The 20,191-nt window shown below is 35.3% G+C and overlaps 1 protein-coding gene across 17 annotated transcripts in view; it reads left to right on the top strand.

Annotated features, from left to right (window-relative positions):
• Tia1 (TIA1 cytotoxic granule associated RNA binding protein) overlaps positions 1-14,756 on the top strand; it is a 34,037-nt gene extending 19,281 nt beyond the window's left edge. For 3 of the 17 annotated variants that reach the window (XM_013151586.3, XM_003469027.5, XM_063229561.1), the window contains 10 exons: positions 654-708; positions 878-910; positions 2,132-2,219; positions 5,335-5,410; positions 8,156-8,264; positions 8,660-8,755; positions 8,875-8,959; positions 9,369-9,492; positions 10,466-10,611; positions 12,038-14,756. In XM_013151586.3, the coding sequence (XP_013007040.1) occupies positions 654-708; positions 878-910; positions 2,132-2,219; positions 5,335-5,410; positions 8,156-8,264; positions 8,660-8,755; positions 8,875-8,959; positions 9,369-9,492; positions 10,466-10,611; positions 12,038-12,170 (945 nt within the window). In that variant the 3' untranslated portion in view covers positions 12,171-14,756. The other 14 variants (XM_013151588.3, XM_005003359.4, XM_063229563.1 and 11 more) reach the window with 11 other exon arrangements.
• The last annotated feature ends 5,435 nt before the right edge of the window (positions 14,757-20,191 follow it).

Below are 20,191 nucleotides of genomic sequence, written 5' to 3'. Positions count from 1 at the left end.
TCATATTTAAAAGGTGGGGTAAAGCTTTTAGGAGGGGAGAAGCCTATGTATTTTCTCTGGTTCCTTGCACATAATAAAGTTTTTTTAAATTAAATTTATTGGTACATTTTAGGTATATTTAAATGTGCATGATAAAATATTAAAATATTTGTCAGATTACTCAAGTTTGAATAAAACATCTAGAAACATTGAACGCTAATGAGTAATAATAAAGGGAAAATATATTGGTTTTTTTGGTTAAAAAAAGTTATTTTTTATTAGTAGAGATGTGTAAAGATTAGGATATTTCTGACTGGGTGTACTGCTCAGTGGTAGAACCCTTGCCTAGCATGTGCAGTGCCTTGGGTTCATCCCCAGTACTGGAGGGAAAAAGATTATAATATCAGAGTGATTTGCATATATGTAGGTCAAAAGGTGATTGTTGAAACTTTGACCAGAACTGGTATCTCTTTGAATGTTTCATTTTAAAATAACACCTTTTCTATTTACTCATAGATGCAAATCTTGTTTTGGGGGTCAGGGATATAGCTCATGGCATAGTACCTGCTTGGCAAGCATGAAGTCCTGAGTTTGATTTCCAGTACCCGCCCCCCAAAAAACTTCATTTTGAACTTTTATTATTGTGGAGTTTAAATGTGGAAATTTTCTTTTAGGAAGTCAAAGTGAATTGGGCAACAACCCCCAGCAGTCAAAAGAAAGATACAAGCAGTAAGTATATTTTGCACCCTTTGAACATTTGTTTTTATTATACCCAGTAGTTTTATTGTAAAGCATATAAACATCATACGTTTGCAGTAATATTTGATCGTTATCCTAAGATATGATTTAATGTGTTTGTGTTAATAAATTTAAGAACAAATCTAATCTTTGTCATCAGGTAGTACCGTTGTCAGCACACAGCGTTCACAAGGTAATTGTATCTTCTTAAACATAAAATGAAATCTCTTGCAAAGGCTATTCACTAACCACCTGAAGTTTTTGTTTGATATTGGGGGGAGGTGGGAGGAAGGCGATAGTATTTCTGTTTGTCCCTTGGCAGTATTTTTCCCGTTCCCCATTGTTCACTAAATGAGGCTCGTCCACTACTGTAGCACTAGTTCAGCTTTATGACCCCTTAGTAGCTGATTTCTCAGAGATACTTTCACCACTTAAAGGGCAAGATACACTGCTTCCCTGAGGTCACCTGGACTGTATACCCAGATCTTCCAAGTGCTCGAGTTGCTCCTAAAACTCTTTCCCAAAGAATAGCCCAGTATGTTACTTAAGGCCTACCAAATAGGGGTAACCTTTCTTTCCAAGTATACTTTATCAAAATTGTTATAAATATATATATATATATAAATATATGTTCCTTTTATAATGTTTGTCCAACATTTTGCGTTTTTAAGTGTTTCTTTTTTGAGTGTTGTCTTTTGAAAAGTCACATATGGGATGATGATTTCTTTCCAATGCTTTTTTAATGGTTCTGATATAAAGTGAAGGGATTACTGTTTTCATTCTGTTGCCTTCAGTCTTAGTTCACTTGCACATGGATTCACATAAACTGAATGGTGTAATGTCTGGGCAACCAAAACTGTTGGCTTTTGAGAAAACTGTCAAAATACTTTAACATCAAACTGTTGCAATGCAAGGTATTTCTTTGATTGTTCTTCACAAAATATGGTTAAACCAAGTAGATCATGTAGCTAGCTTCAGTAAATTGTGTTAACTGAGGCAAATCTAGTCTACAGAATTCACAATACCACTATTTTATTTTAATTTATAAAGCCTTAATATAGTGGTAAAATGGATAAAAGTAAATAATTACTATTAGAATGGTAACTTTAATTTTCTTGCAGAACTGAAACTTGTTATATATGTTTATTCTCTTAGACTAGTATAATTGACTATAAATGGAAATGTAACTGAGTTTTCAGTTAGCTGTATCAGTCTTTTTAGAAGAATCTTCCCTGTACTGTTACCTTGATTTATGTTTAAAATTAATAGGATTTTTATACAGATAGTATAGTGTTTTATTTATGCTTTATATTATAATCTATAAATTAAGAATACTGTATTGGATAGATTGTAGTATTTTCCAGATTCTAACGTTCTATTTTTGTTTTCACTTCCCCTTTTATCCCCTTATAAGATCATTTCCATGTCTTTGTTGGTGATCTCAGTCCAGAAATTACAACTGAAGATATAAAAGCAGCTTTTGCACCGTTTGGAAGAATATCGTAAGTAACAGAAGATAAATAAAATACTTGTAGTTAGAAACAATTCTATGTAAAAGTAATTTGAAAATAGTTGTTATGAATTTGGGACACTAATTTTAACTCTTGAACATAGCGTATTAGATTGTTTAGAGACATTCAAGATGTTAATAGCAAAAGACTTCTATTAATGAATAAACCTTTAATTTTCAATTACCTTAAAATCCTTCTTCAACTAGCATTAGTTTTTAAGAGACATTTGTTACTGTACATGTTATAGTTTCTTACATAGGTTTTTTGCTAGCTTGATAATAATCTTTAGTAACAAACTTTAACCAAGCATTTGTTTGGGCACTTTTATGATACCATGCATTTTGTGTTGATATAATTTAACAACAAGAAAACCTTAACAAAAAAGCACTTGTTAAATGTTATTTCCTAGTTTTTGTCTATTTTTTTAATGTTAACAGAGTAGTGCCTTATAGGTTTTATAAAACACTATCTTGCTTGCGTTTGATATTTATCACACATTTTTTAGGTCCTTTCTAAGTATCTTTATTCAAGGTAGCATTCATCATAGAACTTTTAATGTTTTGAAAAGCATGCCATATTAGAGAGAGAATAACAAGTTTTTTATAATACTTCTTAGGAGTAATTGCTGAATTTAGAAAACAATATGTTGTTTTAGGAGTTTTGGTTGCTTTTTATTGTTTTAGCTAGAAAAGTAGTAAAAGGAAAATGCTAGTTGTGGTTTGGGTTGAACAGACCAACAGCAAAATTCAGGGGGTAAGGAAGCTGCTGGAAAGTAAATGCCAGGAGCGTTGGTGATGAATCTTAGGGCTTTTCATTTGAAGAGTTGTAGTTCATTGGCAACAGGATGCAAATACATAGTGACTAAGCAGTGGCCAATTTAAAGGTAGTCACAAGATTGGGGCTTATAGATGGTCTCTTCTATTAAATGACATTTGTCTTTGTGAGAACTGATTAGGAAAATAAAGCTTTAATTTCCTGATCCTCTTTGTGTCCTTTAGTGTTTCAGTAATGGTTAACTTGCTTTCAGATATCTAGACTTGAGTAGTTGGCTGTTTAAGGATTCTACAAGTCCCTGTATACAGAACTTGGGGTGCTTGCATTTTGTTGTACAGAATCTTTATTAGTTTTATCCTGTCCTCAGAGTAATCATGGGACCATAAGGGATTAAGAACCCTGTTTTAGAACCAGGGATTTTTAGCTCAGTGGCGTAAACACCTTCCTGGCAAGCACAAGGTCATGAGTTCAATCCCCAGTACAAATAAAAAAAAACCTCTGTTCTAGATATTTGCTGCTGCTTTTTCAGAGAACCTTTTGGAGAGAAAGTAAGAGCTGAATAGATTTTAGGGCTGACATTTCCCAAAGCTTTGAAATGAAAATATTTTTTTCCTAACATTCCAAACAAATTAGCTATTTTTTTAAATGCTTCAATTTTTGATTTAAGTGACTTTCCTTAAAGTAGGAATTCTAGTTTGGGCTTCACAAATATTGTTTAGTAATTGGCAGGTTTAAGTTATGTGACCTAATTTTAGCAACTTTATTATTTTAATCATGGATCAATAATTTCCTTTTGTTAAATACAGTATATTGGCCGGGCGTGGTGGTGCATGCCTGTAATCCCAGCACTCAGAGTTAGTAATCCCAGCAAAGAGTTAGCTTTCCTAAATTTAAAATAACCATTTAGCAATGAGTAGCATATTTTCTTGATTTTTATAATTGTTGTTATTAAGTTGACAACTATATGTTGAACAGTTCTCATTATAGTTAGATATTCTCTTATAGGGAGATTAAAGCAGTGTACAGTTCATTGGAAATAGTACAATGAGTGGTGGCCGGTTAAACTATTTAATATAAAAAAAATACTTTCCCGATTTTACATAGCTTAAACTTTTATTTCTTTAGTTTAGAGTAACGTATCAAATTTTGGAGTAGAAGTATATCAGCTACCAAGTTAAATGCATGTGTACCATATAGATAATGTAAGAAGGATTTTTACATATTGAGAAGTGACTTGCATTAGCTTTCCCTTTTCACCCGCACCTCTTGGTCATTTTGACTGCACTTAATAATAAAGCACCCCTAAATTAGTCTAAAATATGCTTATGTATACTTTAATTAATATAAAATTACATTGCATGGCTTTCTGACTTGGGTTTTTGTTGTAAAAGTGCCTGTTTTGTTCATGTGTCCTGAGAGAACAAGCATTGTGACATACCTGGCTAACTTAAAAGCAGATTGCCTGTGAAGCACAATTTGAGTCCAATTTTTTGAGGTATGGAGTTTTAGCTATCATGGCTGGGATTTTACTCAATCTCAAATAATAGGGCTCTGGTTATTTTGCAGAGTGTCTCTGAAGAATGGACAGAATTGCCCTGGCTAACTACAAGCTACGGTTCACAGTGGATAAATGTTGGCGTGCTTTTTTACTTTTCTGATTTTTTAAAATTTTGCTTTTATTATCTTGTAGTTTCCAATCAATCTTAATATGAATGCTATTATAAAATTCAGTATAAAATCTTTCTTATATAATTTAATACTAAAGTGTGTATCTAGTATTTTTCCGCAATGATTTAACATTTCTGAAATATCAAGTTCTCACTTTACCCTAGCCCAGAATGGGGGTGTAGATTGATTGAGAAAATGAAATTATTTAATTAGTTTAGGAAATATATAGTTTTTTAATTCTTTTAGTTTCCAGTTTTCTATTTTAATTTTTTAATGATTAGGTAGAATATGGTGTCAGATAGCAAATTATAAATTGCATGGTTAAAGAAAGCCGTTCATTTATTGTGCTTGGGAAACCTTTAAGTAGTTAAGTAGTAAATCATATGAATAGCTACTTTGACCATGCTTAATATATAAAATTATAAACATTTTGAAGTGGGAGGCAATTTCTGTGTAATACATACATATATTTAAGAAGTTACTGATTTGCATGTCTATAAAGCCTCATTTGCTAATACATGATAAATTTTATAGTAAAAGGTACATTTTCATTAAAGGCTCACTTTAATGATGGTGAACATGAGAATGAGTTGTGTATGAAATTCTCATTTTATGTCCAGAGGACAGTTAGCAAACCTAAACTTCTGATTGTTTCTGTTTGCAGAGATGCTCGAGTGGTAAAAGACATGGCAACAGGAAAGTCTAAAGGATATGGCTTTGTCTCTTTTTTCAACAAATGGGTGAGCGCAACGAGAAGTGCATGTGCAGTGCTTTAAGAGTAAAGAATGGAAACACTGTTTTATGACTTTTTCTTTCATCTGTTCATATCACTGATAATTAGCACCCTCCCTAAGAAGATGTCTTCTTTGTCCTGTTTATTCAGTACAGACTTATAACACCTGATTCATGCAAAGTACAGATAAAATGTTTCATAAAACATAAACAGAAGATGTTTAGATTATCAGCCAAAAGCAGATGTTGAAAGATTGTATTTATGGGAACTGGAAGTGTTGCTTAGTAGTTGTCTTGGTTATGTCTGTCTTGTGCTGGGACAAAATGTTCGACCCTCAAAATTGGGAAAGGAAAGGTTTATTTAGCTTACAGATTTTGGAGATTTCAGTCCATACTCAGCCGGTTTCTAGGCAGGGTGGTGTGGCAAAGGAGTAGCCATTCATGTCTGCTGTGGCAGAGTCCCTAACTGCAAGAGTGAAAGGACAGAAAGGGGAAAAGCACACTTCCTTCCCTCCCTTATACTGTGTGCTGGCTACCTGCCCCTGGGCAGGTGCAGCACTCATTCCGCCAGTCCCAGCGCTAGACAGTGAGCCAGTCACAAATGCTAGGCTCAGCTGCCTAGGAAAGACCTCCCCACCGTGACCACATGAGGCTTTGGGAGGACATACAAACACAAACCATAACAGTAGTAGAGCACACATAGCATGTTTGAAGCCCTTGATTCAATCCCCAACTCCAAAAAGGAAAGAAAATTCTGTTGATGAATTTAATTTGTTACCTCCTTTATTATTTTTATTTTATTTTTTTGGTATTAGGGATCAAACTCACAACCTTGCACTTACCAGGCAAGACTTGTGCTATGCCGCTGAGCTAAATCTCCAGCCCTCCTCCTTTTTTTATATTTCCATGGTAATTAAAAAGTAAGCAGATGCTATCTGACATGGTGTCATATGCCTATTAATCCTAGCATGTAGGAGACAGGACGCTGAGACAGCATTGTATTTCTCTGGGCTACATAACGCAGTTAGTGTCAGCTTGGACCACATAGCAAGAGCCTGTCTCAATAAACTAAAACATTAGGAGACTACTCTGATGGATGAAAACTTTTAAAAAATTATATATTAATACTTTTGAGATTTTACCTTATTTACCCAATTTCTTCGATAATTGAACATTAATTTGCATAGACTTTAAATTTCTAAGTTTTGCAGAGGAAAGGAAGGACATTGTAGTACTGATTATAGAGAGAATTCCATTATGTTATTAGGGAAAAGGGAAGAGGACACATACTTGTGCGATGTGGTTTTTGTCATCTTTTTTGTCAGTACTGGGTATTGAATGCAGAGCCTTTACATTGAATCGCATCTCATTCCCATTTTTTTTATCTGGGATTAGAGTATGTTACCATGCCCAGTTTTGTGTCTTCTTGTTTTTCCATGCAGGGATAAATAAAACTTAGAACAAGGATTCCTGTTTGGAGTGAGGTTTGAGAAATAGATTGAACAGTATACTTGTGTTGTACTTTTTAATGTTTTAGTGTTATGTGTTTCCAATTCAAATAATAAAGTGCTTTAAACCTTTTAATATCATAACTGACTATTATAGTACCAGATATTGAACTCAGCCTGTGCATGCTAGGGAAGCACTCTGCCATTGAGCTGTATCCCTAAACCATAACTGAATATTGAAAGTAGTTAAATGCATCAGGATCACACTTGCAAAGACACAGGACTCCATAGCAGGAGAATTTATATGCTCAAATTTGTAGCCAGGAAAACAATTGTAGCTGGCATGTTAATCCCAGCACTCAGGAAGCTGAGCCCGGATAATTAGGGATGTAAGGCCAGTTTAGGCTACATGAGTGTATATAAGTACAAAGAGATTATACCTTCTGTGTTAGAGTACCCAAGAATGAATTTAGAACTTTTACTGTCCAAGTTTTTTCTTACTTGAGTAAATGGAGTATTCTGATGATAATATATCATTTCTTGGTGACTCCTGATTAAATTTATAAACATTCTTTAGTATGCTATGATATAATGAAATATATACTTCTGAGTTAAAATATCTGTGCAGCTATGCCAATGGCTCAAAATAGCATTTTTTTCTAGCCCTATGTCTACTTATAGTGACTTAATGTCTATTGATTCCTAGCCATCAATTTTTACTGTCTGCTCACTATAACTGCTTGCGATCATTTACCTAATTTTTTTTTTTTTTTTTTTTTTGGTGCCGGAGATCATACTCACAACCTAGCACTTGCCAGGCAAGCACTTATGCCACTGAGCTAAATCCCTGGCCCCATTTACCGAAAATTTAATATCCAAATCAGAAATTTACTCTAAAAATATGATTAGCAAGTCTTGGCAAGAGCATAAAATTTATTGCGTAAATAAGCTGTTCTCAGAGCAACATTACATCTTGTGCCAGCCATAGTGGCACCTGCCTGTAATCCTAGCACTGTGGAGGCTGAAACAGAAGAATTACTGTGAGTTCAAAACCTGCCTGGGGTATGTAGCAAGACCTTGGCACATACACACACACAAAGATGATTAACAGTTGGGCTATTTCCAAATAAAGATAATTTAAAAATACCACTGCATTTTTGGAAAGCTGTCATACATTGTGTATTTTGTAAAGTACTTTGACTTTAACAACATATGTTAAAAGCTCCTAGTTTTCTTTACTATTAAAAGTTGTTGAACATCAACTAACAGTGGATTCTTTGTTGTTTCTAATGTTATGCGGAACAGGATGCGGAAAATGCCATTCAACAGATGGGTGGCCAGTGGCTTGGTGGAAGACAAATCAGAACTAACTGGGCAACCCGAAAGCCTCCAGCTCCAAAGAGTACATATGAGTGTAGGTGTATTGGAGAAGAAAAAGCAATGTGGAATTTTGGAGAAAGATACACTAGATTTTAAATGTTAGACCTGTTCCCGGAGACTTATTGCAGAAATAGATGAGAAGCAAATCAAGACTACTATTCAAAAATGTACTTAGTTTTCATTTTTGTAATTTTAAATAATAATATTATCTTTAATGTTAAGTCTCCTCTCAAATAGAGAATACGGGGTAATGTTTTAGACATTCTTGGGCGATGTTTAATCCTAAACTTGAATGTAATAAATATTTTGTAACTATTTTGCACAAGGTAAATACTGTGGTAGTATTTGTAGTAGTATAATTAATGCTGTTTTTATCCTTTTGAGCATTTTATCTAGGGAATTAAAGTTATAAAACTTTTTCCTTCCCAGCAAACACTAAACAGTTATCATATGATGAAGTTGTGAGTCAGTCTAGTCCAAGCAACTGTACTGTGTACTGTGGAGGTGTTACGTCTGGGCTAACAGGTATGGGAGCTTTTGTTGTGGCGTGTTGAAATTAATTTTTAAACCAAGAAACTTAGTATTTCTAGAATTATAAAATAACTTATTTTGGTTTCTTCTGTTTTTGTTTATTTTTCTAACAGAACAGCTAATGCGTCAGACTTTTTCACCATTTGGACAAATAATGGAAATTCGAGTCTTTCCAGATAAAGGATATTCATTTGTTCGGTAGGCTTGTTTTTTTATTTTTTGTTTTTTTAACTCTGTGTTACCAGGGATTAAATCTAGACCCCTCATAGTAAACTATATCCTATCCCCTTTTAATTTTTTTTTTTTTTTTAATTTTGAGATAGGCTCTCACTATGTCACTAAAATGCCCAGACTGAGCTCAAACTTGAGATCCTCCTGCCTCAGCCTCCCAGAGTGCTGGATTCATAGGTGTGTGTCACCACATTCAGATGGATTTTTTTTTCCCAAAAAGTTTCTCCCCTCAAATAATTTTTAAATACTTAATTTGGTGATTTTCTTAGGAATTTACTTTGTTTGAAGAAGTGTATGGCTTTCAGTTTTTAAAATGTTTCATTCATAAATATTTAAAAGAATGTATATTGGTGATTCTTAATATTATTTCTAATAGGTTCAATTCCCATGAAAGTGCAGCACATGCAATTGTTTCTGTTAATGGTACTACAATTGAAGGTCATGTCGTGAAATGCTATTGGGGCAAAGAAACTCTTGATATGATAAATCCCGTGCAGCAGGTGAGCGAGTCCTTTGGAAAATAATTTCTGTGCTAATCATGTTTATTTTAAAGTGAATATTGAAAATCACTTTTAATGTTTCTAGCTCAATTCATGGTATATAAAGGCTCTACAGTTCCAGAGTGGTGTTTCATAGGTTGCAGTGGTGACATGATGAGTGTAACCATCTCATTTGACTCATGCTTACACGGTGGATTTTATTTATTTTTTTACACAGTGGATTTTCAGATCTTCTGACACATCTAACAAGGCATTAAATCTTCTTTTTTTAGTATTTCATAAATTTATTCACATATTACTTGAAGAACATACAAGAATGTTTGTCTCAACTGCATAAAAAATAAAGTAATAATAAATGTGTTTAGAACTTGGCATTTTATTCTAGATTTTGCAGGCTTTTGTTTTCCCAAACTACTATAGTGGTCAGACTTGATACCACAAAGATTTCTGTATGGAAATGGTGAATGGAGCATAGAATTGAGAGTACAAAAATGCTAACCTTTATAGGTTTTTAAAAATAAATCAAATACAAGAGTAAATTGTATGCACCTGTAATCCCAGCATTTGGGAGGCTGAGGCAGGAGGATTACTATGAGTTTGAGGCCAGCTTGGGCTACATAAGCAAGTTCAAGGCCAGCCTCGGCTACATAGCAAGACCCTGTCTCAAAAAAAAAAAAAAATTCTTGTCTTTATACCTTCTTAATCTAAAGGAAACAATCATGTGAATAGATTACCAAACACCTAAACATTATATTAAATTCAGTATTTATTATAGGAGCATTATCTGCTGCCTTTAAAGAATTGTCATATGGAGCATCTTGTTGAGTTTTAGCAATATAACCTCTTTATTGTGTCATTTTAATTATAATGATGTCCTTAATGTTTCAGCTAACTGTTTTTGGATATCAGGGCTGGATATGTACAAATAACTTGAAGTAGTACTGAAGTATTTGTTGTAATTTTTTTCTAATAGCAGAATCAAATTGGATATCCACAACCTTATGGCCAGTGGGGCCAGTGGTATGGAAATGCACAACAGATTGGCCAGTATATGCCTAATGGTTGGCAGGTACCTGCATATGGAATGTATGGTCAACCATGGAACCAACAGGGATTTAAGTAAGCATATTTAATCTCTTTTTTATATTAACCTTTGGAAATATCAAAAGGAAATTTTAAGTAATCAGGTAATGTGACCTCCTATGTACAGTAAAATATAACTCTTAACCTATGAAAGACTTTAATTTAGAGTAGGTTTGTTGTTTTGGTTTTTGTCTTTTTGAAACAGGGTCTTGCTATGCAGTTCAGGCTGGCCTTGAGCTCACTTTGTTTTTTGTGTGTGTGTGTTCGTTTGTTTAGCTCACTTTGTAACCCAGGCTGGTTTCGAACTTGCAGCAATCCTGCTGCCTCAGCCTCCCAAGTGCTGAGATGACAGGCGTGCATCACCACGTCTGGCAGAGTAGTTTTTAATTCATAGTTGTAAATAATTTCTCATTAGAAATTTGCTTAGAAACTGGGCATGTTGGCAGCTGTAGCAGTTACGAGGCTGAGGCAGCAGGTTTGATGCAAATTTGAGGCCAGCATGAACTACATAATGAGACCCTGTCTCAAAAAAAATGTTTTGTTTTGTTTTGTTTTGTTTTTTGCCTAGAAATATTTTGCCTTAAAGTATAATCAGGGTCATACAAATTTTGGTGATGTTTGGTAATAAATGGAGTAAGACAGTTAAGTGCTTAACAGTTGTTAAGCCTTTTGCATGATTAATGATTCCTTGGCTATTCTTGGGTACACATACTTTCTCCAAAGGAAGAGCATTTGTTAGCATTTAACAAACCTCATTCCATGTGGCTTCTGGCCACCAGAACACAGACGTACACTCAGCTTCCTCCTGGATGGCAAGCTTCGTTGTGCACCCTGAAGTACACCATTTTACTTACATTTCTGAAAAACAGGCTGGAAATAAAAATACTTCACTGGTTAAAAATTATCTCGTAAAAAAAAAAAAAAAAAAAAAAAAAAATTATCTCGTGACGGTAAAATCTGTGAGTTTACATATACTAATTTATTAATTTCTTCCAGTAACATAAACACTAGTTTTGTTGTACTAAATGATGGAGTTCCTTTCAGGAACTCCACCCATCATATGTCCAGATAGAGATGAGATGAGATGAGAGATGGTTTTCCTGAGTTGAGAGGGAATGAATATAACAGGTTAAGAGTATTTTTTTAACTGTATTTGTCAGAAAATATAACTGCCTTAATTAAATGTATGGGGATGTTTGTTTTCAAAAGCTTTTATTTGTACCGTTACCTTCCCAGGCATAGTAGTGTTTCTTTTTTTTGGTAGTGGAGTGGTGGGGATTGAACTTAGGACCTTGCCTTTGCCCAGCAGGCACTTGTGCTGCTGAGCTAAACCCCAGCCCAAGTAGTGTTGCTTATTAAGTACATTTCCCACTTCTCCAGTATTTTTTACTTGCTTTTGGGATTGCATCATGTTAACCAGTGGGTCTCCTTGCCCCTCTGCTTCTTCCATATCCTCTACCAGTCAGACACAGTCTTCTGCACCTTGGATGGGACCGAATTACGGAGTACAGCCGCCTCCGCCTCAGGGCCAGAACGGCAGCATGCTGCCTAATCAGCCTGCGGGGTATCGAGTAGCAGGGTATGAAACCCAGTGAGAAGGGACTGCAGACTCTGAAGCCAGTGGCTTGAGGCTACCAGAAGTGTAGTGAAGCCGTTGTTTACTTAAAGATTTATCAAATCAGTCAGTGCAAATATCAGATACAATGTATTTATTTAAAAGATTCATTTTTTAATCATGAAATTACTTATCATCCACATTGTTTTAAAAAGAAACAAGATGCTGGATGTCTGCCAATTTTTGCCTTCATTACCTGTTTTGATAAAGTTTCTCAGATCCTTGTTTCAAATACAAATGCAGGGATTGCTGCCACTTTTTTTAAAAGTAAGAGGCAGAAAATTGCACAATGTTGAACTTTTTTCCACTAAAGTAGTATGCAGTTCTAGTTTGCATTCCTGATATGATTTAAAACATGTAATATAAAGATGTAAAGAAAGAGAAGAAGAGGAGGAGGAGGAGGAGAAAGAAGAGGAAGAAGAAGAAAAACCAAAACTGCAAAGTCTAGAAGTACTTTGCAATCTTCAGCTTCTGCACAATTCTGTTTTAGGTTTTAAAAAATGCATTGTTTGAGCAGTCCCATCTCCACTGTTAACCCTTTAGGCTTTTTTTAAAATATAAATTATTAGTTTACATCATTTTGTATTTACATTTTTCAGAAATTTGTCTTGCCTTATTAAAGTTCTGTAAAATACACTTAAACGGAAAAAATGATGTTCACCTAGATTGAAAGCTTTTTCAGATGGGTTGATAATTGTATTCATCTTGTGTTTTATATGAGAAGGTGCCTCAAGAATTCCCTGTTGGATTTGTTTAAAAGGATTTTTATCTTCTGTGATAAACTTTGCTGTATACCAGGAACTGTAAAAACAAACCTTGTTACTAAAGAAAATCTCTGAAATGTGATTAAGTTCTTGCCATGTTACTTCCATGTGTCAGCTTCTACATTTACATGTTATTATTTCATTATGTAAAATGTTTTCTCAATTTATTAATATTTTGCACACTTAGCAAACTTTGTATGTCATTTCCTTCTTAAAGGCATCGTGGAGGCTTGACATGAGATTTAGAAGTTTTAAGTTGTTTGCATGTGAATATCAAATACATACTTTGGTAGTTTTTGAGTATAAAGTCATCTGCTCTTGTTTTTTCAAGAATTTTGAGACACAAAGTTGTATGTAAAGGAATATTTTAATTTTCCATTTTCTAGTTAGATTTACTTTAAAAGAGTAAATCAAGTGAATTTTAATGTGTACAAATAAGTGGTAGCTGTGAAACTGTAGAATATCCTTATGTCAGGCTTGGGGTTCATTGTAAACTCCAGAATTACCCTAAAGGACCAGCCAAGCAAAGCATTTTTTACATGTTCAGAGGCCAAAAGATAAACAAACAAAAACTTTAAAATCCTACCTCCTTAAAATAGCCTTCAAAGAAGAAAATCCTCAGTGCAATCATCATTTTGATTCTTGTGGTACCTGTTCTCTTGGAGTTCCCAATTTGGGAGAGGGGCCTCCAACCATTAAGATACTTACTCTTTGATGGCATTGTTCTAGCTTTGAAATTTCTGGTACATTTCAGAGTCTTTTAGTTTTGCTTTTATTTTCAGTGAAGGTCAGAAACCATCTTCTTCCTTGACTTACAGAGGCAAAGGGTCCCTAGAGTATATATTTGAGTGTTTGATGGTTTTTAACACCTTCAGAGAACTCCCAGCATTTTATCTAACAATAACAATAAGAACAACAAAGACCTGTGAAATCCTAAAACCTTTTTGCGTGTATCTTCCAGGTAGAAGCAAAGGACACTTAAGCTGGTCTCTAAGCCAATACATTTTAAACCAGAGCCCAAGAAAGACAGCTTTAAGTATATCATTCTCTGGAGCTCGATTCTATGCAGTTGTACTGATGTTTCATTAAGTCACTGTGTATTTTTAAGTATTAATACATTAAAAGTTGCTTTATGGAAGATGAGTAAAATTTTAGAATACATGGAAATTTTATTTCCTTGTTTGTTAACTTCTATAAATCAGGGCATGCAATCAAAAGCAGCTTAAATGAAATACTCAAAAATAAAAAAATAATCAGGAAGCTATTTTTAGGTTCTTCTGACTTAAGATTCTATTTTAGGACCCTCATTTTTTCTCTTAGAAAAAAAGATTTTATTTGCTGTATATCTCATGGACTGTAGGGTGAATTGTTGGGAAAAAGTAATCTGACTAGAAGTACAGTTTTCATTTTCACTCTCAAGTAATAGTTTTTATTAGCCAATATATTTTCTTACTGTATAAATCTTAAACTCTACATTGACTACTTTTTGAGAAGTGATACCAGTATTCATGATGAAAAGGTTACTACTGAACAACTGCACATTTCAGAAACATTACTAACTTTGATTTAAATCTTCATGTTAAAGCAAATCATTTAAAGATTTTTCAGTCCAAAAAATTATACTGGTATTAGTTTCAGGTAAGGAGATTAAAGTTCTTAAAGTGATTTTATTCTTTGCAATATGCATTCAGATTTTACTTTCTGGTACTGTAAAGAACCTAAAGTGATTCACTCTTAATGGGTCATTAATCCAGAATTCCTTACCCTGTTTGGATATTAAAGTTCCTTTATGTTTTCTATAACCTGTGAGATCTTCTTGCAGTGATTATTGTGTGTGAGAATTTTATTCACTTTGGTCTAGCCATGTTGTTATTTACTTTAAATTTTATTCTGGAAATGATAATTTGCATCAAATTATAGCTTAATACTACAGAGAATTTGCATTCTGCACACTTAATTATAAGACTAGTCTCTTTTTCCTTAGTATCATCTGTTTATTGAAAATGAGATTCACATTTTAGTCTTTTCCTCCTATTTATCCCTCTATTCATCTGCCTTCTATATGTGCATTATAGTTCTGTTCCACTTTAAAAAGCAGTTGAAAAGGGCTAAATTGCATTTACAAAGTTGTTAGATTTACTTAGTACTATAGGGTGCTCTTGAAGTTACAGTTGACTTAGAAAAACAAAATGTGTTTATAGGAACTGAAACAGAAAACCTTTTAGAGAGTGATGATTTCTAAAAGCAATTACAGTAGTACTTTGGTTCACAAATGTAATTCATTCCACAATTATGATCACAGAATTTGTTCAACGATGCTGGTTGTATCCAATTTGCAAGCATGTGCAGTTGTAGAAAAAAATTGGTGAGCCAAGATTGTTTGTGTTTCTTTATGAAGGACAATAATCTTAATGCATTTTCTCTCGTCCCTCTTGTATTTAGATTTTGAAGAGCATAGCTCTAATACTGTGAATTTTAAGAGCCTTAATTAAAATGAGTATGTCACCAGGTATGGTGGTACATACCAAAATCTCAGTACTCAGGAGACTGATGCAGGATGATTGTTATGTATTTCAGTTAGCCTAAACTACAAATCAAGACCCTATCTCCAAAAAAAAAAGTATGTCTCAATTGAATAGGGTCCCCCCACTTTTTTTTTTTGAAATTTCATCTATGGCAAGAGATTAACCAAACTTAAAACCTGTAAGTATTTATAGTTGTTGTAGTCAGAACTTGCAAGAAGAACAATTACATATACGTAATTTATAGTATTTTTAAGGACACTCAGGGACTCAAATACAAAGAAAGAACAAGAAATCTGTCCATAGCACTAATGACCTAGAAAATGCAGCCAAGGGCCTGGGTTCCATGGTAATAATTGCATGAATCCGGTTGAAAACCTAATGCTCATGATAAAGACTTATGAAAGTCTATTTCATGAATCTGCGCTGGGAAGACCCAAAAGTCAATGGTGGAAGCCAGAAAGGCTATACCAGCGGAGTGAAGAATCAGCAAGCCGAGGGTTCTGTGCCGGAGCCAAGAAGTGACACTCAAACTAAGGACCAGGACTCTCCTGAAAAGTACCTCAGCCATCCTCAGTGACAGTGAGGTCCTAAGGTCCTCCAACAATGAGAACAGCCAAATACCTGTCAGGAAACCAGCAAAACAAACTTCTGGAGACAACAGCACATATCTTCCCCTCCAGAGCCAGGGAGCAATGCTCAAGGATCAGAGCTCCCCTACGGTGATTCTCAGCAATAAGGTCATAAGCACCTTTGATGATAACTACTGAGTTCAGATCAAGGGAGCCAACATGACAAGCTCCTCCAGGAGAACCAACAGCTCCAACACCAACACTTAGGAGAACCCACAGCACTACTCTTGCTCCCCAGGTCTCCTTTTTATGCTGGCAACAGTCCTCAGGTAGACTCAGCACCGTGCTGATTCAGTTCAGTTGAAGTTTAAGTTCATCACCAGTTACCAATCCACTACCATAGTAGAATATTTTGAATGTCCTTCAATTATTACAAAAATTCTACTCTGCTCTGTTATCTGTAGCACTGGCTTCAGAGATGAGGTTTTTGGCAAAATTAAGCAATATTTTAGAAAAGATAGCCTTTTTCTTTCTTTCTTTTTTTTTTTTTTTTCCAGTACCAGGGGTTGAGCTCAGGAACTTGCGCTTGCTAGGCAGTGCTTATGCCACTGAGCTAAATCCCCAGCCCCCAAATTAAGCAATATTTATGTCCTCTAAAATTGGAGGCTGATGTTACTCTTAACAGTAACCCAACCCTAAAAGGAAGCAGTAGATTTCTTTACTAAGGCTATGTTGTCTAGAAAATAGGGACAGATTGTGTTTACTATATAAATGAGTTTTCTGGCTCCTTGTCCTTGTTCAGCTCTAAAATACCAACAGCAGGATATGTGCCCAACAAGCAGGATGTTGGAGGATCTTTTTATGGGAAAACTGAATAACTTCTGAGAGAGAAGATAGGTCCTCGCAAAAAAGACAGCCAACTATCACCAGGAAACGGGAAAAATCTCTTTAGCTCTACGCAAAAAGCAGATAAAAAAAATCAGGACATTTCAAAGGACTGTAATAAACTCAGATAACTTCTAGAAATCAGGGCAGGATACTAGTAAAATAATACAGTGAAGGGAAGAAATAAAAAGATGGATTCAGGAAGTTTATACACAAGTCAGAGTCTAAGAAGAGAATTTTGTCAGTGGTAGTAGGGACTGAACCTTGGGCCGTCACACTGAGCGATAATCTCCAGCCCATTTTTCACTTTTAACATGGAGACAGGTCTCACTAAGGTGGTAACTTAGTTGACTGGTCTTGAACTTTTGATCCTCCTACCTCAGGCTCCCAGAGTGCTAGAATCATAGGTGTGTAGTAATCATGCTTAACTAAAAGGAAAATTTGGGAAAATGGGGCTGTGGATAAACTTATTTAAAAATATAAGAAAATATACCTGGTGAAGAGTTTCAAGATCATAAAAATGTTACTGATTTAGGACAATGAAGACGTACCACGTACCACCATGCAATTTTAGGACACCAGAAACAGAATCTCCTAAAAGTTGCCAAATGACAAAAGGATAGATAACACTGGCTTTCAATGCTTATCAGCAGTGTTGAAAACTAGGATTCTATGGGGTGCTACCTTCAAAGGCTCGTATGAATGACTTATCCAAGTATACTGTCATAGGTGGCAACAAAATAAAACTCTTGAATATGTAAGCTCTCAAACCTTTTCATGCAACCAGACGTGCTCATTACATTGACAACACATCTGTAACCCCCACCACTCAGGCAGGAAGATTATGAATTTGAGGCAATTTAGTGAAAGCCTGTCTCAAACATAAAGAACAGCAGTCAGCCAGGCATAGTGGCATGTACCTGACTATAGTCCTGCTCCCAAGGGTTCAAGACCAGTCTGGGCAATTCAGCAAAGCCCAGCTCATAATGTAAAATTATAAACCAGAAAAAGTAAAATAGAATATCTAGAAGTAGAATCCAATATAGGAAGGAATAAAGCAAAATCTTGAGTTGGTTTGTAAAACCAGCATCCAATCTGGATTGACAGGCACAGATAATCTCATGCTAAGAAGGATCTTGACCTAGAATATAGTTTTTGGCTTATTCAAGAGGGTTTAATTGGTGTTATGCTAAGAAGAGTCAATGGGAAATTTCAGATGGGTGGTACCAGTAATCCCAAACCTCCATTTTATCCCTTGGGGAAGTATGCAGAATTAGCCATTGTGAATTTGTGATCCCCAGCACATAGCGAGACTATGACTCATTATGCCTCCTGCAAAAAAAAAATTCTTACTGTCTGAATTGTGTGAAAAATTTATACTGGACCTATGGGGATAAATAAGGAAAGAGAAAATCTCTTGCTTAATTGTCTCATTCTTAAAATGAAAATGGTATAATCTGATCCACCAGAGGATTGAAACAGCACATATAAAGCAAACAGTAAACACTCAAAATGCTGTCTATACATAAATTCAGAAAAGAGTTGAGAGCAGTATTTATGAATTACGTTATATGGGTTTGCTTTTAAGTGGCCGTGGCACAGGACTGTAATCCCTGCATTTGGGAGGCCGAAGCAGGAAGACTGCAACTTCAAGGACAGCCTGAGCTACATAGTGAAACCCTGTCAAAAAAAAAGAAAAAAATAATGTAGCAAAAAGAAAACGATTTTGTGCATTCTGTCTTATAATCATTTCTGGTGTAAGTTGGTTTTTTTTTTATATGAGTATTTGGTAAGGAATCAAAAGATAAAAATGCAAAAATAATGTAAATTCTATGTAATTGGTGAATACTAATGATGGAAGCTCAAGAAATGGACCTTGTTATGGGCTGGGGATTTAGCTCAGCGGCATAAGCACCTGCCTTGCAAGCAGGCAGTTGTGAGTTCGATCCCTGGTACTGATAAAAAAGTTAAAAATTAAAAAAAAAAAACTTTAAATAGATTTGTCCAAAAGCAATCAAGTGCCTTTAAGCCTTCCCATAAATCTCAAGATATCTTTGAAAATTACCTAAAGAAACCTGATTTTCATAATGTAGAGCCATTTTAGTGTTCTCCTTTGATTTAGTGCAATATACCAAAGTTGAAAAAAAGTAGGTCCTTTGTTTCCTTTTGAATTCCACAGGGTTAATAATTGGTCTTTGAAAAGTTATCAAACCAGGTAGGTTACTATTTGAAGCAATTACTGAATTATGGCTTCTGTCTAGATGTCCCCACACCCTCATGCAGCCACAGGTGGGGCTTCTTCAGAGTTGGCTGGATCTCCCAGGGTGTGGCTGACTCATGGTACAATGCTAGAATTAAGGGTGGGTGATTACTAAATCAGTCCAATGACTGGTTTGACACAGCTGAAACCCTAGTAGCCTACACAGAATATAAAGGGAGCAGAAAGAGGCTGCTAAAGTCTCTTGGACTTGCTTGCCACTTGCCATCTGCCTGCCCTGCTTTGCCAGGCCACCCTGCCTTGGAGCCAGCTGGTTACAGACCAAAATCTCTACAAACTGAGCTAAATAAACCTTTCCCCTTTAATTTTGGGTGTTGAGTGTTTTGTTTCGGCAATGAGAGAAAAGTAATGAAGACATTGCAAACCTAAATTAGTACTTAGATGGGTACCATCTTAGACTCTTCTTGGCTATGGATCCTCTAATCAGGGTCTTCTGGAACTTACTGGATTTGGAGCTGGCTGTGGTGGTGGGTGCCTCTAAAACCAGCACTCTGGGAGGCTGAAGAAGGACTGAAAATTCAAGTCTGTCCTAGGCAATTTAGCAATTTAGTGAGACCTGGCTCAAAATTTTAAAATAAAAGAGGGGTGCTGGGAATGTAGCTCAGTAAAAGGCCCTGGGTTCAGTCCCCAGTATAGTAGAAAACAAAATGTGAGGATACAGAATTAATTAATTTAGTGTATAGGTTTTGTTTTTATTGAGTAGCATGTGTTTTTCTTGGTTTGGGAAAGAATAGAACATGTGGGAAAAGTTGAGGGGCATGCAGGGAAAGTTAAAGGGCCCCAGTGGGGTTTCTGATAAATAGATTTAGACCCCTGCTAGACAATAGCTAAGACAAACAGCACAGATAAGGCTTTTTTTTTTTTTTTTTTTTTTTGGTCTTTTTCCTTTTTTATCCGTACCAGGGATCAAACTCATGACTGCCTGCTTGCAAGGCAGGCACTGATGCAGCTGAGCTAAATCCCCAGCCCCCAGATAAGGC

This window comes from Cavia porcellus, unplaced genomic scaffold (genome assembly GCF_034190915.1).
Source record: "Cavia porcellus strain 051 isolate PalLab524CR breed Dunkin Hartley unplaced genomic scaffold, mCavPor4.1 scaffold_18, whole genome shotgun sequence".
NCBI classification, from domain to species: domain Eukaryota; kingdom Metazoa; phylum Chordata; class Mammalia; order Rodentia; family Caviidae; genus Cavia; species Cavia porcellus.
The sequence above is the reverse complement of the archived record's forward strand: the minus strand, read 5'-3'. Positions and strand labels throughout refer to the sequence as shown.